This window comes from Pempheris klunzingeri, chromosome 11 (assembly GCF_042242105.1).
Source record: "Pempheris klunzingeri isolate RE-2024b chromosome 11, fPemKlu1.hap1, whole genome shotgun sequence".
Classification (NCBI taxonomy): domain Eukaryota; kingdom Metazoa; phylum Chordata; class Actinopteri; order Acropomatiformes; family Pempheridae; genus Pempheris; species Pempheris klunzingeri.
Window position 1 is genome coordinate 4,765,561 of NC_092022.1, and position 25,041 is coordinate 4,790,601.

At 43.6% G+C, this 25,041-nt stretch overlaps 1 protein-coding gene across 1 annotated transcript in view; it reads right to left on the reverse strand.

The window, feature by feature from the left end:
• agrn (agrin) overlaps positions 1-25,041 on the reverse strand; it is a 233,982-nt gene that overhangs the window by 126,788 nt on the left and 82,153 nt on the right. The window contains exon 3 of the mRNA XM_070839320.1: positions 15,126-15,164. Within this exon, the coding sequence (XP_070695421.1) occupies positions 15,126-15,164 (39 nt within the window). The remainder of the gene's footprint in view (positions 1-15,125; positions 15,165-25,041) is intronic.

A 25,041-nucleotide genomic window follows, 5' to 3' on the forward strand; every position in this document is an offset into this window, starting at 1 on the left:
AGGTACAAAACACCAGGCCACCGGTGCCACAAGCGCCTTTTTCAAGTGTGATGTGTTCAACGCTTGAACATAAAATGGCAGAGACAAGGCAAATATTTCCAATCAATTTCCCAGAGACAAAATTAAACGAAGCAGGGAAATGATGAAAATCCTGTGAGGAACATTTCCATAGCCCGGACTATTTTTGCCTCTTTTGCAGCAGGCTTTGATTTCCTAACACTGCGAACACTGTGCCCTCCCACTTCAGCTTGTTGAGTTCTAGGGAGGTGCTGCTGGGAGAGAACAAGAAATAGGAGAACCAGAAACCGCCAGAGGAATAAGAACAACTATAATCAGTGTGTGTGTGATATGGTTATTTATGAGCTTTAATGCCCACAATGGTGTTAAGTTTCTTCTGTCTTTGCTCAACTACACTGAATTTAACATCACAAGACATCCAGTAGTGCGAGTGAGATGGTAAATAGCACGCGGAGAATTAATTTTTTATCACAAAGAGTGAAGGTGTAATTACATTAAAGAGAGCTCCAATTAGTGCTTTATCTTTCCCCAAAGGTTGACAGTTGCGTGTCTGCGTGGAATCCCCTAAAAAGTGTTTCTTCTACAGACTTTTGTGAATCTCCGCACTTTGGACCACATAGCAGATGCTCAAACTGTGAGTGCAGACGGCGCGTATGGCTCGGTCTGTGTACGTGCGTGCTCCTCAAGGCGGGGAGGAGAGAAGAAGTCGTGATCCGTGCGTTTGATTCTTGCTCAGTGACGCAGCCACTGCTCGTACCATCCCCGCACAGTTCACGCTGTACGCTCAGGGTAGTGTAATATATCTCTAAGAGATAGGCTTCCAAGTGTGAGGCGCATGTGGTCCTGAAGCTCAGTGAGACGACACAACCTGAGTTATGGCTTCACTTTCCACCTGGGCCTACATATGGTCGCATTCACACTAAATAAAGCTGGCTAGAAGCCTCACTAAATGGCAGCAGAGCGCCATGCTGCTGCAGCTCAACAACACAGAAGCTCTGACTGACATGAACTGCGGCGTCTGTCTCGGTTTGATACGAGGGTGCAACTTCACTTGTCAAAGAGATTTCCTTCAGAATAAAAGATTTCAACACTGCAAGCATAATGACTCGTTGTCATGTAAGAATAGGTGTTGCATATGTTCCCTCCATCTGTGGTATTTAACAATCCGGACACATGAGCCCTCTACTCACATATTTCTATGTATCTTTTCCCATTGAAATAGTTATTAATATTAATGTGGAAAAATCAAGCTGAAAACGCGTACAGTAGAGGAGGCCTGTCTGACAAAATGCTATGATATAAATATTTGACGATATGCATCACGGAGTTAAATACATTTCGGCTGCGGTGTGAGATGACATTCAAGGAGGGACGCTCCGCCAAGCACAGCTTTTGGACTTTAAACAAAGCAATGGTGAAAGCAAAGTGTGAAACATAAAAAGTTCATTCTTGAACTTGAACAAAGAACAAAAATGTCGCTCAAGGTCTGCTTACCGTCTTTTTCTGGAGCTTTTCAACTCCATCTCAGTCTTTATCGGGGGATGCACAGTTGGCATGGAGCGGGCTCAGTGCGGAGCTGCATGCTTATGTGATAACAGACGGTTGTATATGGATGAGGATCTGATGAAGGCGGTGAGCTGTGGTTGAAAGCTATGGAAAAACTGGACCTGGAGGGTTTTCTTCCACTTTTTTGGTCAAAAAAAAAAGCAAGGACTGCCTCGTATAGCCCAGGAGCACTGAGGTCCATGTAAAACTAGTGATACTTGCACTCACAGCAGCACCATTATATACTTACAAAACAATACTGTTCTTTTCACTCCACTTGTCTAGTGAGAAATCACCCAGGTGCAAAAGCTTTAGGCCAATTTGGGAATGAAACTTTGGACTCTGTTTTTATTTGACTTCTCATTAAAAGCTTTCAGCTTTTAACCAATATAAGCAGGAATTTGCTCATAATCTATCCTCACATATTTCCCAAAGTAATGTGATAACACGCTATGAACTCCAACATGTGCGTCAAATAAAACTGCGAGCTGAGTGTATTATGGCATTCTCATCTGTTAATCTTTCAAATTCTGTTTTATCCTCAACAGTCTGTGTTTGCTTTGGTCTTATCTACATTGTCTTCTCTGCTGCCGCAATGACCCAAATCCATCCTATCTGATCTCAAATGCTTTTGATGCAATGTGATCTCTCCATTCTAACCAATATCTGTCCGTCATATCTGGATCATCCAAGCAGATAGTCTCGACCAAAAATAACAAAAACTCCCACACCTTTGCCATGGCTTGCAAGTACAAACAAAAAATATTTCAAATATTTAAACACAGCTGTGTGGATACATTTGCAAGGATATACCTTTCTTAAATAATGCAGCTACATCTTCCCAGAGTCTCCTGGGAGACAACAGTGAGAATTCAAAACAAAACTGAGGAAGAGACTGTTGAGATAGAAGCAGAAGCTTTGGTTGAACTTTTACATCCCATCTGCACAGCCAACTCTCCTTTTTTTTTTTTTTTTAGGAATTCAAAAAAGCATTACTGTGATTATGGGCAATATTAGCTTTGTTTAATCTAGACTGAAAGCCTTTTCTGAAATAAAAAGAGAGCTGCTACAAATTCAAACAGCGACAGCTCTGGCATACCTGTGCGCTGCGTATACTTCAGAGGAGTGTGCTGGGATAAAGTGAAGTGTGCGATGTCTCTGCTGATTTCTCTCCTGCCTCATTAAAACTTGATGAACCCGAACACTACCTCTAAAAGCAGCAGCGGCTCTTTGACAGAGCCGGCCTTGACTCTGCCCATTAGCATAATGTGTTCAGTGATAGAAATGGCCACGATCATGAAGGAGACAGGGTTTTAAGGGAGTTCTTTATACCAAAAGTATCTTTAAAAGATGTTCAAACTGGTTCGGCCAAATTTTTCCAGTGTTTTTATTTCCTCCCATACTTAAAGATATGATCATTAACCCTGCACAAATCAGTATTGTTCTATGGACTGTGGGTCATTTTCTAGGTGCGTTACTACTAAAATAAAATAATTACTTAAAACATGACAGCTATAAATACAGTAGTGGTGGGCTTTACATAAGAAAAACTACAGTGATCAGACTATAATGATGAAATGTAAATATGTGCATGCTGTCGGGTTTTAACGTTGTAATTACCAGAAATCACCTACTATAGGTGGCATTGAGAGGTGGTTTTCATTCATTTTGTGGCGATGTAGTTTCTCCAGATAGCTCTTTAATCTATTCTGCGTTCATACTAGAATCATCTGTTGTAGCCCAGTGCTAACAGCCTAGCCTCCTCTTCGACTTGCTGCACGTAAAGAACATTATTTCTCCAATGTTCTGAAGAGCAAATTTAAAGCCTTTGATGGTTTGATTGAACATTTTCACCGCATCAAATCGACGGCCTTCACTCGGGAGCAGCAAGACAGAGATGAGTTCATATCAAATGTTGCAGATTGCAACTTTTAAAAAATTTAAAAAGGTTATCAAAGCTGCATCGAAGAGAGTTAAATATGTATGGCTGCTTGCAAAATTTAACTTCATGGGGACTGTGTGACATCCCTTAAAAGACAACCACAGATCCCTACCTTTCACTGAACAGGCCTGGGTTAGATCCTAATTCACTACGTATCACTGTTTACTCCATATGTGCTAGTGCATACAGAAAAGTTGAGCTAGTTTGCGTAGGAAATATATTTGGCCAATGAGCAGCAGGGATAGACTTGATATCATCTTGTACTTAAGTTGGCTTTATGGTGCAGCCTTTGACAAACACAATCCCTGTTTGTTTACCTGCATTGGCTAGAGGGTGTGCTGATGCATAATAATGAGTGTGTGTGTGTGTGTGTGTGTGTGTGTGTGTTTATCCAGTCCCTGAAGCTAGCCACGTCCTATCTCCTACGCCATATCTCATCTTTTGCAGGAGGGCTACTGTGACCAATCTAACACTGCCCCAGGAACAGAAAGTGTGTGTGTGTGTTTACGTGTGTGTATTGGCTGCCATCTGCCCCTGCCACTGCCCCCGCCGCTCTGTAGCGGCTCCTGATCTGTGCGTCCGTCCAACAGGAGCACCGTAACCTGGCTGCCATCTCTAACAGCTCCAGATCAGAGCCACTCCAGACCAAAAAAATACCCAAAACTCTGTTATCTGATTAAAAGACAAAAGCAGGAAGCTTCACATCATCACCCAAACCAATCACCGTTCCTCTCAGCTTTAATGGAACTGGTCGGGGGGGGTGGGGAAAGTGATTGAATCCTGGAATGGCATCAGATGAACCCAGCATGGCACTGACGTAATTACACTTTTTTCCCCTTTGGTGCTTCTGCTGGCATAAAAGTCTCATTTTGAACAGGAGGAAATGTATTGCCTCTCATTGGATTGATGAGTGTTACAAGGCTTTGGGTCTCTGAATTAAACTCCACCCCTCGTGGGCGTAAATGCACTGATCACACACGAGGCATTTAAGTCCAGCTAAGAAAACCTACGTCGTTGACATTTGAGCTCCGCAAAGATTTATTGACTTGATCGAGTCCAATTTTGATTTTTTTTTATTACAAGATTCAGCAATGTTGGCCTTTGATATGACAGAGCAGGGCCCAGCTGAGCTACAGATGGAACAATGCATTCTGACTCGAAAGGGGAGTTTTGCGGTGAGCGGTAGTCTATAAAAGGTTCCAATTGGACCGACCTGTTTTAATTAAATTTCTCTATCTGCTCCTGACAAACACACACACGCTCGCTCTCACACACAGACTGAAGGTGCTAAGTCCTCCCCCCAGGCTGACAAGCCCTCAGCAATGGGGCAAAGTGGGGAGGATTTCTGGGAGAGCAAGGAAGAGAAAAAAAAAAAAAAAGGAATAAGGAGGAGGGAGATAAATCGAAGGCGAATTTCAGTTCAGGTCAATTTCTGAAAGATGATAACTTAATATTCTCAGTATGCAGGATGGTGAAGTGCTTATGTCTGAATTGTTGCCCAACATACTGTGCTCTCACTCTCCAGGTTTCATTCTCTTTCTTTCTTATCTAATTCTTTAAATCTAGTGCCCCCTCCCTCATATCTTCCTTCTTACCTTTATTTTCTTTCTTCAACTCCTTCCCTTGCTTTCTACTTTTTTTTCCCTCCATTGTCCCTTAATTGTTCTGTGGCTCCACGGTCACCTCCGTCTCACTGCTTTTTCTCTTCCTAAGTCTTTTCAGTGCATTGCTCAGTGATACATTCCAGGTCTTTTACAAAAGCGGTTGCCAGCATTTGTAGCTTGTGATCGCTTAATACAAAGCTATGAGTACATCACAAGAGCTAGACTAAAACTATGCAGGTTTAAAGAGCAAAGCAAATCCTAGAGAAAAATCCACAGTTTCAACCCAGGTAATCACTTCAGCCTGTTGTGGGGGGGTCTTAGCCCACAGGTTGGGAGCCACTGTTTGACAGTCCACTGTCAATATAAGCACTGAGTCTTCCCTCCACTTACTACATCGTGGGAGCCGTACTTAACTTGCATAGCAGCAGCGGTGCTGCTTTGTGTCCCCATTTCCTCCTTCCAACTACCATGCATGAGATACATCCACAACTAATGGACTGAATTAGACACACACACACACGCAGACACACTCATTATTCACTAGAACATTTCCTGCAGACATAAACACACCTGGTAGGTTGTAGCCACAGTCGGGGGTCTTTGTGCTATTGTGTGTGTGTGTGTGTGTGTGTGTGTGTGTATATGTAAGAGGTGTGCACAGCTTAGGATTGTAGTTGAGTCTGTGGTGCCTGTGTTTGTGTGGAATGTGTTTGTGTGTTAGTTTTAGAGGGAGTAGAGAAAGACGAGATGGAGAGCAAAAGAATTAAGAGGAATGCGCACTGCAAAAAAAAAAAAAAAAAACATCTCTCCAGTTCAAATGGCCTCAGTAAAGCCACTTTTTCTCAGACATCAATCTTGTCACTATCACAGCTGATTAAACACTGATAAAAAAGCAAGAATCTCAAGTACTACCAGTTACAAATGTGTCCATGAATCAAGTTATCTGAAAGATACTAAAATAAAAACATGTCAACCTGCTGATGAACTTTTAATGTATTTCAAGTCTCAGGAATCCCCTACTTGTTATTTTCAAAATGTAGTTTTTGCAGTGTAGTGACAGGAGGCAGCTGTGGGAGACGAGAGCTGTCTGACACCAGTGGGAAATGTCACAGTTAATACACATCACATGTGGAAGGACTCACACTAGATGCCTTGTTTCCTGCGAGACGTGTGTATGTGTGTGTGTGTGTGTGCGCATGTGTGAGACATGAGCTCACTCACAATGAAATTCCACATGTCCACATGAGTTGAGTGCATGTGTGTGTGGCTACACAACTGACTGAATTTGAGTGCTTTCATGTAATTTGACACACAACTCATTCGACCATATATCAAGCCAGACACACACATCGCAAAACACTTCACTCTGAGCTCTGCTAGTGTGTTTGCATATGCAGTATGTGTGTGTGTGTGTGTGTGTGTGTGTGTGTGTCAGTTTGTCAAGGAAGTTGAAAGCACTTCACTGAATTATCATTGGAGTGACGAAACACAATTATCACGCTGGAGTACGCATCTGAAAAAGTTATTTCTTCAGCATTGTCTAGCAAATGTTTGCTCCATTAAAGGGCTATTCCAGTAATTTAAAATGATGAATCAAAATTAAGTTTTGATTAGTTAGGTTAAGTTATCCTCTCATTCAGTCTCTAGAAGGGGTCAAGCTCCAAAAATCCCGAATCCTTAATTTCCCATTATGCAATAAAAAGAGTTTAAAATATAATCTTTTAGTGAATTTCCCATTTCTTTTCACATTTTACATGCAAAAATATACTAAAAGCATTGAAATAAGTCCCACCTTCTGCTGCCGTGGAGAAAAATGTTTTTGAGACTACAGTTACGCGTTTAAGATTTGAATTTTTTTGCAGTGTAACCCTTAACCCTGACACTAAAGACTAAGAGGTTGGACCAAATATCCATTTACAGTTAATGCAGCCATTTCCTCAAGTTACAAGAGCACACACACACACACACACACAGTGTATGTCTTCAGTGACACCAACCCCTAATTATGGAGTTACAGAGTGTACTGGGGTGCACGAGACTCCAGTAGAAAAAAAACAAGCTCGACTGGACGAGTGCTCAGCAGATATACGAGCACACACGTTAGCCTGCCAGTTGGCTTATTATAGGAGACCTTTGACATTTCATAACACTTTCTGTTTTCACAGTTTCCATCATCACATTGTGTAAATGTGGAAGCATACAAGCACACAAGATAAAACCTGTTCAACCATATTGCAAGGACACACACACACACACACACACACACACACACACACACACACACACAGATATGCTGTGCACAATCAAGAAACACACAATAAACTTCCATCTTTTTTTTTTCTCTCAAAACTAATCACAACAGCTAAATTGCTGAAATTGTTCTAGATTCTTCATTCTGTTTCTATTTCTCTCCTTTCTCTCTCTCATTATGGAAATGAGAAAGCGGGCAGATGTGTGAGTTGCTGGAATACTGAGCATAATCTCTATTTGCTTTTATCATACACACTCCAAGGTGTGCGGCTAAAACGCCGAGGGCGATGTAATGTAATGAAGAGATAAATGTATGGGAAGTGAGCGAAGCAACACAGGCACAAAGGCAGCCTTGGGAGAAACTTAATTCCCCTCATTTCAATCAGAGTGCACAAAACATCACTGTTCCTCGTGTAAACTGTTCCTTCAAGACAGACAGATGCACAGGTATCACGATCCTTCTGAATAAAGCGGCTATTTTCCTTCTCACCATGACAGTGATTAGTTGGAAAATAAGAATGGGAGGAGAGGAGCGTTCCCACACTGACTGTCTTCCTGATGAATTTTATTTTTAAACTGAATGGCTGGTTATCTCTGCGGCTTGAATGCTGACCACTTAAGCCCGAATGATATTTTCCGCAGTCATGAGGGTCTGTGTGACGTCAGTTTTTTTTTCATCTGCTGAGCACTGACAAACAACCGCTACCACACATGTGCGGGAAAGCGTCTGCGTGCACAGACGCCCAGTGCACTATGTAAAGAATCACATGCATGTCCACTGCTTCTATATCGAGGCTTTTGAATTCTATAGTTAAAGTTGAAAAGTTCAGCCAGCTTGGCCTGATGAATCTATTGATTGCGTTGGTGCATATAAATGCATTGTTAGAGATTTTTTTTTTTTTTTTCCTCTTTTGGAGTGCAGGGGAAGAAAAATTCTCAAAGAAGACAAATCTTTGAAAACATACTGAGCAGATACAAGACCAAGAAGGATCTTACCGGTTAAGTGTTTTGTTCTAGTGGTTTATGAAACATGTTTTTCTTTGTGCATAAGAGATTTAAATCAAAATGACTATTAACAATGAAATTTATTACAACGCTTAATTAAAATATTGGCACAGGAGGCCGATTTAATATATAAAATATGTATATATTCGCACGTTTGCATAGACGTAACCTTGTATATCATTAAAGTGAGACTTTGTATTCAGCCCTGAGGATGTTACAAGGTCCTGAGTAGGCAGATTTTGTTAAGAATTATTATAGAAAAGTGAGTCATTCAAAAAGTGCATATCCGAAAAGGGTTTTGTCTGTTAAGTGTGTCTGCTTCATGCAATAGTCAAAAGACAATGCTGCTCAAAAGCCATTCAATTTTTTTTCTTATTTCTACCTTGCACAGTGTGGTGGCTCACTGGCGGCTACTGTATGTGCTCACATGATTAACCCATGGTCCAGCTGGAGGGCAAATATAGCAATTCCAAACTCAGCAGGTCCAGAACTTGCATATACGCATACATATAATCTACAGAACTGCTCCAGGGATATGCATTAACACTATATCAGACTTTGACAGGTGTGTAAATAGTTTAACACATCTTTACCCTCCACTGCGCCCCTGGCTAGCTCTGTGTCACACTGTTGCATATAATATGTTGTCTCCCTTCACTCCCCCAGCTACAATATATGCTATATATCATCTGTATTTCTATGTGTTTCTTTGCACTGAGGGAAAAAGCCAAACAGAAAAATTCAAATAGGAGTGATTTGCAGTCTTTTTTTCTTTGTTTCTCTCTTTGTCTCAATATCTTCTGCCCTCTGGCATTCTCTCTACTATCATAAATCTTATACAAGCTCAGTGAGAGGGTAGCAATCAGCATGCTATACAGACACACATATATGGGTGTATAGCATGTGTATGTGTGCGTCTTTATTGCGGAAAAAGCCAGCCGGCTGCAAATTGCATTGCTGGCATGCTGCTGGACCATGTGTCAGTGTTTTGTAATTGTGTCGAGTGGAGCGGAGCACATATATTCGACACATACACACAGAGATTCTGCTTGACGTCAGGGCTGCCGGGTCCAGAAGCCAGATGAAAGGGGGATGACGACAGCACGTAGGCAAAGAGCTACGCACTGTGTGTGTGTGTGTGTGTGTGTGTGTGTGTGTGTGTGTGTGTGTGTGTGTGTGTTAGCAGAGTTCTTACTGCAGCTGGAGAAACCATAGGAGCAGGCTGTGAATAGACTGTGAACCAGGGCTCTACCTTGACTCCATCGACTACGAGTCCACAACTAGTTCCACACATCTGGTTGCCATGACAACCTCCAATAAATGTACTGACACAGAAGATCAACAGACAACAAACTAATATCTAATCATTTTCAAATTTGAGAATTTGAGTGTGTGTGTGTGTGTGTGTGTGTGTGTTTGTGTGTGTGTGTGTTCCTCATACACAATGAGGGCAGGAAACTATCCATTCTGAACCTCCAACCATCAGCCTAATCCACACACACACACACACACACACACACACACACACACACACAGGAACACAAAGCACATATACACCGACATTCCTACAGTACACACACACACGCACGGATACAAGTTAATACAAACTGTAAAATCGGATGTTTGGGGCTCTGTAATGTGTGTGTGTGTGTGTGTGTGTGTGTGTGTGTGTGTGTGTGTGTGACGGGGGTGTATGTGTGTTCATGCTCACATCCTGAAGTTCAACTACAATCTGTAAACAATGTTTCTGGCTGAGTGAGGAAAAACAAGAAGCAAGGGGTGAAATGTTCAAGAGAGTAAGTGTGTGCGTACGTCTGTGTGAGTGCATGTGTGTGTCTGACAGAGCGAGAGAGAGAGAGAGAACAAGAGATCGCTGAACTGCAGATGCCTGACTTTCACAGCAAACATTGCTTCTGCAGGAGACTAAGACATATACAGTATCTGTGTGAACAGGGTGGATAATGTCACCACAGAGCAAAACGCTCTGATAGCTTCCACTTCTTAATAAGGAAAACACTGAGCGCGATGCAGGACTCGGCGAATATCACGGCAAAATATTGTTCAGCAAAATACTGACACGGCAAGCCACTTATTTTCCTCTAATTAACAACCTGACAATGAAATTCGTCGCACTGGTTACACTACCCAGTGTGGTTATTTTCCAACACCACCACCCAACAATTAAATTAACGCCTGCCCATCACGGTTTAAAGTGGAACGACAACTGAGTCCCGATTTAAAATAACTTGCCGCTGTGTTAATTGGAAAACTAACGACACGGCCTTTCACTGGTGCTGAATGGCTGCCGTCGCGTCAACATGTGAGGAACATAGAGAGCTCATTTAAAGCGACATTCAGCCATTCTGCACACTAATTACTTCCAGTATATGACAAAAAGCTGAGATGGGGTGGGCTTTCAACCATCTCGCTGCATCGCCATGCTGAGAGATACGGGCTTCGATAAGGATTAATTAGCTATTAATTAGCTCGCATGGATTCATACTGTCAATGGGGTTTTGTTTATCTCGCTTAAGTCATTCTTACTATTTCATTTCATGAACTTTTTTATTTTATAGTTGTTGTTTTTTCTTAATCTACTGCTCCACCATTAGAAAGAACAAAGTAACTTTTACAAAGTTGGAATGAATTTACTTCAGTTCAGACATCACACCTCTGTGTAGCTTCTGTAAAACAGAGAGGGGCCTAATGCTGACAAATCAGACATAGCTATCAGGGTGCTGGCTGACAGCTTCCCAGATCACAGCCACAGATAGCTCAGTGTGCTGTCCATCTACATCAAAGAACTGCTGATCCTTGAAAGGTCCGAGGTTCTGGAGTAACCTGCATCAACAATCGGTGGGGGTTGCTCCACAGCCGGGGGACATATCAAAGAAACCCACACTTCTAACTGTGTCAATAATTACTCCATGTCAGAGGGAATAAAAAGCAAATAGTGCTGCACTTTACAGCTCCGGCCCACTCGGTTCTCTCCATTCGGGCTAATATTTTTGTTTTTCTCTTTTTGGAGCACTACTTCTAACCTGTCTTGGTGGATCAATACTAGGTAAGCTGAGGTGAGGTGAGGCGAGCCTTAGTGGGCATGCTGTCAAAGGCGTGGATGGTTGGACTTGAGGGTTGATGGGACTTGGCTAATTCCTATCTTTCACCTTTGTTTATGAAAAACACTACTTACTGAGCTCACGTAAGCATCTGCTGAGTCCACAGACACCAAACGAGACAGACTACCCTGACCAAGGTGAGGATACAGAGTTCAGCTGTGCAATTTGAAAGCTCTGTGTACTTTCAAAGGGCAACAAACTTCTCTGTTGATAAAGTCAAGGCTGCCCCCTCTGCTTTCCCCCACCAGCCTCAACACTATTGGCCTAACAAGCTGCTCCCTGTTAAAAGCTGGACATGACGACTCTTATGTGAAATAGTAAACCTGGAGAGGCAACTTTACAGTGTACCTTTGATATCTTGATGTGAGGCATTCTCAGCCAGCACCCCCACCCCGGCTAAAAGATGAGGTAGATATTTTGCCTCTGTTGTGTGAAATCTATGATGTGAAATGATTTAATTAAGATAGGCTGAGGAGTCATAATTAATTCTGCCTCTCTCCCAGTCAGGCTTAGTGTCAAGAACACAGGGAAAGGCTCAGGCAGAATAAATTACAGAATAGTTGTGGGTGTATGTGTGTGTGTGTCCCCCCCCCCCCCTACTATCTGAGAGGGTAATGGCTGTGGAGTGCTTAGTTACTGTATTCTCCCAGAGCTGACAAAGAGTTATGTCAATTCTTTAGGAAGAGGTAGTGTTCTCAAAGTGTAAGTGAGCCCACTGGCACTTTTTTTTTTTCCAGTCATCCCACCATCTTAGATCAAATCACATTTTAGTCCAGGAGTTTATTTTGTCTGTCAGTGAGGCGCATCCTCTGGGGAACACTGTCAGTGACAAATGCGAAATTGAAGGATTCACGGCAAATGTGCTCCTGCCAGGCAACTTGTGCCGGAGACGGCTACAGTCACAGAGGACCTCTGAACTGTCTGAGGTGCAATTCTCCATTACATTTTCTGTCTTTGAATCTCTGGCCTGAATCATGTTTGGCCAGTGTTTAGTCACCTAAGGTCATAATAGAATGAAATTGAAGGATACCTCCGGGGAGCTGTCTACACCTGATTTTCTTCTTAGTGGAAGACCTTGAGACAGAATTCAAGACATGAATGTATTCTTTGGAGGTTGTTCAACTACAACTATTCTTAGGATAAATCAAAGGGCATTAATACCTGGTTTTTTAATCTCTAATAAACGTAACTTAAATAACTTAATATTACTGCTGCCTCCTTCCTATGTCCTTCATCAGTGGACAAACACAGTTTTTTTCTCTGGATGGGGACATCCGTGGCACGTCATCAAGCATTTCGGAGTCGACCCTCCTTCCAATGTCCAATACTAATCCCACAAGCTGCAAATTCTCTGAGCTTTCTAGCTTTGACCAAACACGCAACAACTGTCTTATTATCAGGAGACGACAGGCAATAATGAGCGTGGCCTGAGCCAAGCAACTGCTGCTTTGAGCTTTCAAAGAAAGAGCCTAATTAAAGGCTGCTTTGTGACTTTTGTCACTTTTTTGTTGACTGGTGATTATAGGCCATTCACTGGGGAGGATTCGTCAGCTATTTGCGGGTGGTGCACGCCATAAATATCATCTAAGCGCTTTGCTCATGTTGTGCCGAACCTGCATTTTCCCCCAGCCAGTCCCAAGATTCTCTCACTCTAATTTGCAGAACAAATTCCTTTACTTTCTGCAGAATTTCCTCACGCTAATAAGGACGTCTCATCAACAGCAGTTCAGAGACAAATTAGGCTGTTTAAAAATGCAGACTCCTTGGTATCTTGTCTGTGATTTCCTGTAATGAAGTACCGGGGAGCAGAGTGTCCTTGGCACTGAGGACAAGTTCAGTAGAACAGGCCCTGTGCTCTTTGAAGCAGATTTGACTAATAGCAGAGCCATATTAGTCCTCTGTTGGTCTAGTGCATCTTTTTAATCGCCCCTCCACCACTACTAAACCGTGCGTCTTCAAAAAGTGGCCTACTGTCTTATTTGGGCCAACTCTAATTGTCTCACTAATCTCTCCAGTATTAAATGACCCGGAGAAACTGCGTCCCACAGAGCAGGCTTACCCGACTGATTGGAGACTTTGCCTTTTGTTTTGCTTGGCATATTAAAACAGCATAGGCTGCTGATGGAAAGCCTACAGAACTATTGGAAATGTAATTAAGGGCTAGCAGCAGCTTTTAAACGGTTGACTAGTGCAGAAACAAACTGTGCCCCTAAGACAGCAAGAACTTTAATACATGGGAAATGAGTGGCTCAATCGATAAAGCAGGGCGTTATTTCTTTTGTAGGGGAAAATCCAATGGAAGACAGAAATGGGCTACTTCATTGCCAGCATACTGTTTCTTATTTTCGCAATGGAGAGGCAATGGCAATATTTATGGCAATATTTGCTTTTAAAAACCAGACAAATACGGACCTCTCTTTGAGATATAATCAATTGTCAAGTCAATTTCATTTTTTTGTCATTAAAACAAAAACAACCAGCTGCTTTAAACTTTGCTGGCAGCAATTGAATCGCCTATGTGTTGTGGTATGGGGCACAAAGAGGGAGAAATAGACGTCGCGTACACTCCTCGGGTGTTGAGGTGAAGCAGAGTTGAAAAATACTCCAATCAAGCACAATTATTTGTTGAAGCCAAACGCAACAGCCATTTCACACTGACAATGTACAGCCTATTGTCCTGACTACGCCAGACAATCACATTCATCATAAACCACCTCTAATTTGATATGTTTTTTTTTAGCTGACATCTTTCACAGGTTGCTTTTCCAAACAAGCTGGCCTATGGGGCGAGTGATTGAGCAATTATCAGAAACAGATTCAGCAAGCCCCCACTGTGGCCTTTTGTCCCTGGCATCAGTTGGCCGGCTGGTATCATTAGAAACAGTTTCTCCCCGTGTTTTCTTCCTCCAAACCTCTGGCTTTGTAGCCTGCACACAAGCAGGATGATAGAACACCTTCAGAACTAGTAGGAGTCCATCCCTGCCTGTCTGTCAGTGCAGTAAAAAAATACAACACCAAAGCCTATCAAACATTGTCTCACTGTGCTGCCTCTGATAAATATTCATGATAGCAGCTTGAAAACCAGCTGTTTTCTTCCAATTAAAGCTTGTAGAATCCACCGTTTTGGAAATAAATTGTTGCTTTTTTAATTAACAGCTCATGTTACTGGGCCAGAAAACATGTGAAACAATGCAGTACCCGTAGCAAAGATTTCTATGTGTGAGAATGGATGTGAACATGTGGATAACAAGGAGAGTGATGTTGCTGGCCTACGAACCCCTACCAGTAGAATATAGAATACCCAGGAAAAGGGGGTTATTATCCTATTAGACTCTATCAGAAGGATGTGAATGCTGCTGTGGTAACAGGTATTGAACATCAGCCCAACTAGCCGTGCAGAGCAGATCAAATCAAGTCATCAAAAGATCCTTCTCACATCAAAGCCCTGAGCAGACCTGGCCTCGTGCCTGCCATACCAACAGCGTAGAGACAAAAAGCGGAGCAGCCAAGTCTGGCACGGCGCACAGACGGCTGCCCACTTCAAAGGATGGGATCCGCTGGTCAAGGTCATTATTCACAGGTACAACCCCAAAACAGCAGCGGTCAGTGAAGGCAAGCAGTGAGAAACCACAGAGGACTTACCATCAGGAGGCTGAGCCGGAGTGAAGTGAGGTGGTTTGTCTGCAAGAGATAAAAGAGAAAGAGAGAGAAATAGGTTTTTAGTTTTGGGGAGATTCGGAGACTTCCTAGGGATAAAGGCGAAGTAATTGAGTTGCTGCAAAGAAAAAAAAAGATACTTTCTGTCTACAGGCTTGGCTTTTCTATCTAACACATTCTAATGCAGTGACTGGGCCCTGCAGGAGCCCAGCTGAGCTAATCGACGGGAGTACATTTCAGCCATAGTGGTACCATCATTGTTTTGTCACTCATTCTTTCTACAGTCTTTTTATCCCAGACCACACCGGATTATAAGAGCACATGAGAAGTGAGAACACAGGTGAAGGGATCTGTTTTGTTTTGGGTTGAGATAAGATTTCAAATTTCGCAAGAATGATGACACACAGTAAATCAGTGAAAGGCCGTTCAGTCCCCCCCCACCCACCCCCGCCCCCACCCCCGCCAACAACCATATGCAGGATAAATCAAAATATATTTTTTTTTCCCCCTTAAAATATCCAATGACATCATACTGCTCTCCAAGTCAACACCCAGAAGACGATGACATAAGGCTCGTTGGTTTATGGGAACCATTAAACAAGACCTGTAGTGTCAGGTGGCTGAACAGGGAGTAACACTCAGGGGGAAAATCGCACGAAACCTGAGCCTTTGCAGTTTTGACACCTCGCTGCTAGAAAATGAGGCCAGTCTTAACAAAGCAATGTAAGTGGATCAACAACGGTTTGACATTGTTTATCAGGGAGAAATAAGTGATGTTGTAAGTGACAAAACAAAGACTAGAAAATAACAAAACTACGACAATTAAGACTGCAACATTTATTTGTTATTCTCAATTAAATTGATGATTATTTTTCGATTATACAATTGATTGTTTAGGCTACAAAAAAGGAAAAATAGTTAAAAAGCAATTTCCAAGAGCCTTTGGGGATTCTCCAAATTGCTTATAGTGTCCGACAAACAGCCCGAAACAAATATATTTAATTTACAATAGGGAAAAAAAAAGCAAATTCTCACATTTGAGAAGCTGAAATCAGAAGGTGTTTGGCTTTTGTTTGTTTAACGATTGATTGTCTAATCAAATTTCGGTAGATGCAATTTTTGTTAACTGACTGGATAGATTAAAAAACTCATTCCAGTCATTTCAGTGCTGAACAGAAGATGTTGGTTAGCTCAATGATGATTCAAAGAGTATACAGACACCATAGACATATGGCACTGAATCAGGAAAGTATCTCATAAGAAAAGAAAATGCTTCCAGCTCAGCATCCAAACATGGCGTGCTCCTAAACGGCCATGATGCACTGGTCACTGGAGTACCATGGCACTGGAGTACCAAGCACAACCCAGCCAAACCACATCTGCACTCTTGCAGTCAACCCGACTGTCTAACTCATTAAGCAGAGCCCCGGTGAGTTGTCAGACCTGCCTGCGCCGAACAAACACACCAACACTCACATTCAGAGAGGATGTGCAGCCACCCAGCCATGTCTACAACGTCTCTGCACTGTGAGGGATAATGAGGAAGATAAAACACATCACATCAATTACCCCGCTAACACATTTTTCCGGTGCGCCGTCAACCACTGCGCTGAAGCCTTTCTCAGGACTTCTGCAATACTCTTCGGTGTCCCAAGACACAGCTGAGTTTTAAATTTAGGCTGACTTAAAATTGCTTGTCAACAGCCGTGGCTTCGAAAGGGGAGAAAGAAAGAGAGAGGGCGTGCTTGTGAAGAAAAAATGAGGAGAGAGAGAGAGGAGAGGCGAGGCTGTTGCTGGAGGTGAATAATGAAGTGTCTGCTGAAGCTGTTTTCCAGTCAGTCATGACGGTAACTGATTTCCATCTGGGGGGGATTTCAAGAAACATATAAAACGAGAGGAAGAGAAATTGGCATGAGGAAAATATAGAAGTTGGGCTGAAAGCGTAAAGGAGCGTACGCAAGCACACACAAAAACAGACGTGCAACACCGGCTGTACTTCCTGTGTCACAATCACAAGCATGTCTGGAGACACACAAACGTGCACAGGTGCAGACGTATTGTGGCACAAGGTGAATCAGAAAGAGCCTGACAGAGAAGGTGCCGCACAAAGTGAGCCGAGATGCGGGGAGAAGCTAAACGATTTCGTCACATTTCCATAATGAAAGGACAAGATAAGGTCTTTCCATAAACATATCAGGCTGTCCCATCTCCCTTTGCGCCTGGCAAAGCCTGCGTGAATTCACGTGCCTTTGAGAATGTCACGACATGGCCATCATTCACCCTATATCTTCGGCAAATCAATATGTGTCTGACTGTGACATTTAGCCATGTGCAGGAAGAGCGTGTGTGTGTGTGTGTGTGTGTGTGTGCGCGCATCTTTGTATGTGTGTCACATTCCCCTTTGGAGTGGCTGATGTATAGTTGTACAGAATGATAAAGCAAGTGCGTGTCTGTGTGTGGTACACAGTAGGGTTTGGGGGTGGACTTACAAACTGTGTGTGTGTGTGCGTGTGTGTGTGTGTGTGTGTGTGTGTGTGTGTGTGTGTGTGGACTTCCTTCACCCCATATGGTAATAGAAATTGTGAATCTGAGGTTCCATGACTCCTCTTACACCCCTCCTCCCACTACACACACACACACACACACACACACGTCACCGCTACCACCACTAACACTATACTACCCAGCTGTCCTTGTGGCCACATGGCGAGGGCTCTTGGCAGTATAATAGAGCTCTTTTCACTTCATCAGTTTCTCCAGCGCACATTTCTTTTCACTTGGTCATCTGAGAGGTGAAGATTGGCCCGCTTTAACGGAGTTTGTATTAAATCTAATAGAAACTGTCTGGCTGAAATTGATTCAGTAACACGACGAGGTTACAAATGAACCATCCTTCGCCTGCTGCCCCACATCCGCCAATTAGAATGAGACTGACAAAAATGATAGAATGACACAAACCTAGAAATGAAGTAGACATTCAAATACAAAGAGGTACATCTAATGTAGTGCCATCCTCCAGGCTACGGGGACTTTGTGCCATAACCGTGGCTGAAAAGTAAACAGCCTGATAATAGATTAAAAGGAGTAAAAGGGTTGACGTGGAACAACAACCATGGGCAAAGAGCATTAAAAGAGCCACTTCCCTCAAAGTGTTGCATATATATCCCTTCAAACCAATTCTGGTAGCATGAAAGTGACCGTTAAGAGAGCTTATTTAACTTATTTAGTTACTTATCATAATGTTCTAAGTGATTATGTGGCACAGGTCTTGCAAAGCTCATTTTGGGCACTTGAGAGGATTTTTACCCTTTAACACAAACTGACAAACTGACAAGGCACTCAGAAATAGGCTTGTGTAAGTCTGTGAGAGTGAGGAGAATGAATAAGTCAGTGTTAACAAAGGAAGGCAAATAGAGGAGGGGAACACCTGAAGGTGAGCTATTGGCAAAGTTAAAAAAAAAAGAAAAGCATATTGCGCTCAGGTGACTGGTGAATTTCTATTTCAGTCATGTTGTGAAGGCAAACTATTGACCATTTAAGGCTAAACCTGTCATGGGTAGGGCCGCGTATCAGATCTCACTACTTTTGTAAGCACAGTTTGAAATGAAATTGTTTTTGTGCAGAATCTCATGTGCAGCATTTCCACCAGTGTTGAAAAATTTCAAATGAGACCCAGCATGGGGGTTAACAGGAGAAAACCCAAAGCAATAACCTCTCTTGTCAGAAACGCTCTCAGGAAACTCTTTGACCCACGAATTTGCTATGATACCAAGCGTCAAAACTGCCACCTTCAACTAAGGCACACAAATATTGAGCCTTAATGAGACACTGTACTTTCAATATACAGTGGGACAAGAATAATGCAGAGGGAGCAGATGACAGGAGGGGTTGGGGCTTTCCAGGCAAAGAGACAAATTTTCATCCTTCAAAGGCATTTAATCGCCATTTAATACTTTATCCCGCAGTTCAAAGTAAATGCCAAGTCTTTGGAGCAGAGATATGAAGCAATTTTGCAAGCCTGCAGACACAGAAACAAGGAAAGGGGGGCTTTGACTTTAGCTGTCCTGATGTCCCTACTTCAAGTGCAGATAAGGCTGTCATGAGAGGTAAAGTAAGCTAGGTTTCAGGGGGCATTTGTTTCAACAAGGACATTTGATGCAGAAAGGATGGAGAATGTTGGAACGCAAAATAATTTCTTTCCTGTTAAAATTGTCTTAATGGCAGTGCCAATACTGTGAATTACCAAACTATTACTAAACTCTGAAAGTGCTGCAGAAAAGAGCACAGTAGACTTCACTGCAGTGACTAAAGTTGTGTGTTTCTGTCGAACCAACGTACAGTTGTTGAGGAACAGGAGCACGGCGAAGCCCAGGGTGGATGTGGCCAGCAGGATCAGACAGATGTTGCAGGGGATCATGAAGTAGCGCACCACCAGGGACACCTTGTGCTGGTACCTGCGGTCCTGCTCCTGTGGCGTTGGCGAGGGATAGTGGCACCCGCTCATGCTCCACTCCAATGACCCCCTCCCCTCCAGGGTGGAGGAGATGATGGGACGAGGAGGGCGACGAGGGGTGCCCAAAGACCCGTTGGAAAAAATGATGGCGGTGGGGGTAAGGGCAGATGATGAAGATGAGGGTAAAATGTGAAGCAAAAAAGAGGCGTAATGGTCGATGGTTCAGCTGCGGTTCCAGCTGAGCACCGTGGCGGGGACCCGGTGACTGTTTCTGTCGGAGAATCGCAGCAGCAAGCTTTCAGTGGTTTCCAAGCAACACATTTTTAGAGATAATAACATCCATTTGGAAAAAGAGGACAGACATGGGGACAGGGATGTTGGACTCCTACAGCCCCCCACCTGTCCACACGACCTCCATTCTGCTGTGCCCGCTAGTAAAGCATAAACTAATGGGCTTTCACTGTGTGTGTGTGTGTGTGTGTGTGTGTGCGGTGTGTGTAAAGTGGTTTATACTTACAGTGCTAACATGTGTGTGGTTTTAAGTGGGTGGTGATAATGCGTTTGTAAATGTGTGTCGGTGCGCTTTTGGCATGTGTGTGTGTGAGATGCACCTCGGCCAGAAAAATGTGCATTAGGATGTGGGTGTTTCTGGATTGTCAAATATCCACACGGAAAACTTCCAAGCAGACGGACAGTAAATCCACAAAAGAAATCCTCTCTTTTCTTCCCAGTGACCCTCACTGTTAATTGGATGGACGTGAAAGAGGTCTGGGGATGCAGGCTCCTGGAGCACTCCCCCTCTTTTCCTTTACAAACCAAGCCAAGGTCCGGTGCTCACAAATGACATGTGTCACAACTATTTCCCTAAAGGGTGACATCCGAGCATCCTTTTTCAGCCTCCCTGTGGCCGTCGCCTGTTTGGGGCAATGACTGTTTGCTGCCCACCGTGAGCAGTGATTTGCCTGACGTGTTGCTGTCTCAACACAACTGCTTCTTTGTATCCGAGTGACTGACTCCTACGAGTTACGGTCTGAGCACTTCTGTCACCGCGAAGAAATATACGACCATGACACGTAAGATCCGTCCGAACCTGACTCCGTCACTGGAGGAACTTTTATCTGCTGTGGCGTGATTGGTAGGACGGCTGGGAAGCAGCTGGCTGCCTCTCGCTAAACCATATGCTCGCAGGTCCGCGGAGACGGTTTGCTTTTCCTTCCCTTCTCTCCTGCGTGCCTGCCACTCCTCCTCAGTTCAATAACCTTTATTCCCGGCCGGTCTCGTGGAGTGGGTAAACAGCTGCCCCCCCCCACCCCTCTGGTGCGCTGGAGCCGAAAGCAGGTCAAAAGAAGTGGCGGAGAGGGGGAAAAAGTTGGGAAGGAGAGCGATCGCAATCCCCACTCGAGCTGTCAGTGCAGAGCTGCCTTGCCCCCCAAGCAGATACGGATGAGCAGCAATACACAGAGACGCTCTAAATGAATGAACTTGTGGAAGCAGAGGGGGGAAAAAAAAAAAATCTCTGCACGATCACAAATCAACCAAGAAGTTCGAGGCGAAGATTTGTTGGGCTTTCTTTACTTGTGTCAGTACCCTGACAGAGAATCCAAATCAAATAATGAGGGGAAAGGGTTCTCATTGCGTCCTGATCCTTGTAAGACTTTGGTGGATTTAGCTTCTTCTATTTTAGCCTTTCAGGAAAGAACTTGTCCAGTCTTTTCTTTCTTTCTCTGGTTTGTCGTCTCTCTTTGATATGCTTCCTCAAGCATCCAGTCCCTTTTTCACTTGGTTGTCCTGGTCCAGAGGGCGCGCGCAGTGTCCTGGCTGCAAGGATTTATGCACCAGCTTCTCCTCTGTGGCGATCCAACATTCACTGGCAGCCAAAACAACAAATTAGGCTCCGGGTATTCATTGCGCGCTTAATCCCCAGGCAGCAGGTAGTGGTCCCAGTGTCAGCGCACTCAGTCAGCCGGCTGAAGGAGGCTTGGAGTGAGTCAATGAGAGAAGTCATCGGACAAACACGGTAATAGAGGGGAAAAAATGGGAACGAGGAGGAATGTTTGCAAAAGGAAAAGCAGCTCCTGACACTTCGGTTCTTTTTTTTCTTTGGAAGAAAACAGCAGCAGCGTGTCGCTGGTTTCCCAAACACTCTCCTCCTGAGCGCTCCGCTCTCAGCCCTCAGCCAGCGGAACGGATGAGCGCATAATGAGAGAGCGAGTGAGATTGTGCAAGAGAGAGAGAGGGAGAGAGAGGGAGAGAGATGGGGGGGAGTGGTTGAGGGGCCATCTTTAACAAAGGCAGAGGGGAGGAGGGATTGGAGTTAGGCAAGGGAACGGGAAAAAAAAAAAAAAGAAAACGAGCGAGAATAAAGGCTTTGGGGAATAGTACTCGAGTCCTGTCAGAGTGGGGAGGGGGGGCAGCAACAGTGCAGCAGCAAAACAAAAGAGGGCCACAGTCTTGGGAGATGTCAACCAACTCCTCCATTTGTTTATAGCCTAATCAAAAGAAAGTCTCTTCCACAAGAGCTGGAGATTTTCCACAAAGATTTAATGAGGCAAACTGAGAGAAAATAGGCCTGTGGAAGGAGGGAGGGAGCGAAACTTAAATACATTAAAGTCAATCACATATTGAGTCGCTCCAAACAGCCTAACCTACTTGTTTTTGGCCAATATGCACAACTAATGCAGAAATAAGCCTGAGAAACTTCACACGTCTTTCATAGTAACAAGCCAATATTTAATTAACTGACGGCCCGGTTCGGACCATTTTTTTTCTGACTCACTTCCGTGACGGCCAGGAATAGGTTTCCTTTTTCCCCCTGCGTTAAATAATAAGGCCAAAAAATGAATATTCAGTGGATCTGGCAAGTGATCTGAGGAAGAGCCATTTCCATCTATGTCATAGCATGTAATTCTTTGCCCTTTTTAAAAGCAACGCATTATTGCTTCTCTAATGCGATAATGAGGTCAGAACAGAGGGGTGGTTACAACGTGTTTTAGCAAGACTCTGCATCAATATCTACTTTGAACAAACTCAATGGCAGTAGGCGGCAGATGCAAGGCGGCATCTATCATCAATTATTTATGTTTTTTTTTTTTTTTTTCACTCCCTCTATCTGTGTCTCCATCTTCGGCGTTCAATCCCCCCCCCCCCACCCAGCGCTTTACACAGGGGTGTGCACAAGCATACACTCTGACAGTGATGCACACAGTGGCTGCATCCACAGAGGAATTGCATGAATGCACACACAATTGCCTTTTCTGTCTGATAGAAACTAGCAAATACACCAAAGCAAAATGGCTGCTTCTGTCTTTTTTTGTCTCAATCTTCAGCCATGTTCAGCTTTTCAGCCTACAAGCTTATACAACTCGGTCACACAATTACACTACAGTACGCTCACACACACTCACACACACACACAGACAGACACATGCACACAGGTAAGTGATCTCACTTCCCCCCAAAGTTATTTATCTCTTTGGACAGCATGTTCATTCCCAAACCTAAGCTGAGCTCTGTGGGGGAGACTCTAATATGACGGGAGCCAGGTTTTCAAACTGCCTGCTGGGGGTCAAGAGTTCATCCCCCATCATCAGCAGTACCACCTACACGGATATGCCTCCCCCCTTTGCCGCTCTTTCCAGACACGATACCCCAGACAGTCCACATCAGCTCCCACATTGCATAACAAAACCTGATTGATTGACTGGAAAAGGAAACAGCTGCTGTCTTATTTGTTGCCTCTCTTTCGTCTCCATTTTCCACTTCTAACAACAACTTTGTCTTTATAACGATGCCTGTTGTCCCAACAAGTAGGCATCCGAGGTGCAAGGGGTTAAAACACTTTAGTACAGTACACGGTGAATTATATAGCGACGTCCCCGCTTGTGACTATGAATGGTGTGTGTGTGCACATTCTACCAGCAGAGGGCGTTGGGGAGTCGGCCCTGCACTCTCCTCTGCTGGTATACGACCCAAATAAGGTCTTCCGTTGACATCAAAGCTCAGCTGCTTTGATCCATTTTTAATGCCACAAGTATCTCACAAGGTTAACATCTCTCTCTGAAGGCTTTGAAATGGCAATTTCCATTAAGGAGCCAAAGGGGTTGCTCTCTTGTTTAATGGTCTGGCAGAAGTAAAAGTTGATACGAGTGTGCATGTGCACGTGTGTGTGTGTGCTGGTCTTTATGCAGAGGGTGAGAAATTTGTCAAGTTCAATAGCTGATTGATAATGATGCTTCAATTAGTGTGTGTGTGTGTGTGTGTGTGTGTGTGTGTGTGTGTGTGTGTGTGTGTGCGTGCGTGTGCAGCCCAGCGTACATCCCGGTCTTCTGGCTTGCTGGTGTTGATCTAATTGATCTAAGAGAAACAGTTGTTGCCTTTGCTGAATGATAATTTCTCCTCCAAAAGGCCAAAAGGATTATCATGTCAAAAAGAGACTGTTATCACTGACATCAAGCAGCATCGGCGAAGGACAGGAGGATTTTCCTCTCTTCATGCATCATCTTTATCTTCATTATCTTCATATATTTCACAAACAAGCAGCGTTCTAGCTGCAGCGCCGTTTCGCCTGTTTTTCATGACATCGCATGTCTAGATTGTGTCCATCTGACTTTTGATTTACTGCTTTATCAAACTCACTAACGCAGAACTGTCCTGGATGGGGAAATAAATATGTGTTCCTCAGTTGAAGCTTTCATCAATTAATCGGTTTGGAGAAGACTGTGTGTGAAGATCTACCACTAAATGCGACAACAACAGCTTTGTACATTAGAGTGTGTTAAAAAAAAAAAAAAAAATTCTGTTGATGAATATACCAGCACCCCATTAGAGTGGGATTCTGTCCATTTTTCAAAGCAGGAGCTATCAAAAGCGAAGCTGTTGCCTTCACTAATGGCATTAGAGATCATCCTTTCCTGCTGTCCATAGTAAATGAGGGTTTTAATGATGTTGATGAAAAGAATAAAGTCTGTTAAAATTTAGAACGGATTTGGTAATTGCCTGCACTAAAGCCTGTCTGCTGGCCCACTCAACTATTCATGTGCGCTTCATTTCCAGGATAATTCACTGTAATATTTGTCATGTTGTGTTTCATTTTGTTTTGGTGCATGTGTAGGAATAGATGAGGGATATTTCAGCAGCTATTTCCTGCTACGTATTGATAAAGCATGCTGCTCTACATGAACACAGTGACACCTCCCATGAATGTATCTAATTCCTCAGTGAACTATGTATTCAAGGCCACAAATTCTGCTGTCAGGGACATTAGGTCGACATCAGAAGGCCATGTTGAATTCTTCATGTGCATCGAGCCGTGCAGCCGAGCTGGTGGAGGGAAGCCCAGACTCTTCACCCAGTGGGCTACAGCAGTGAGATGCTAGCAGGTGGGCCAATTGTCTCGCTACGGTATTAACTCCAATCATCAGAAGTCAGAATTTGCAGCAGCAGCATCCA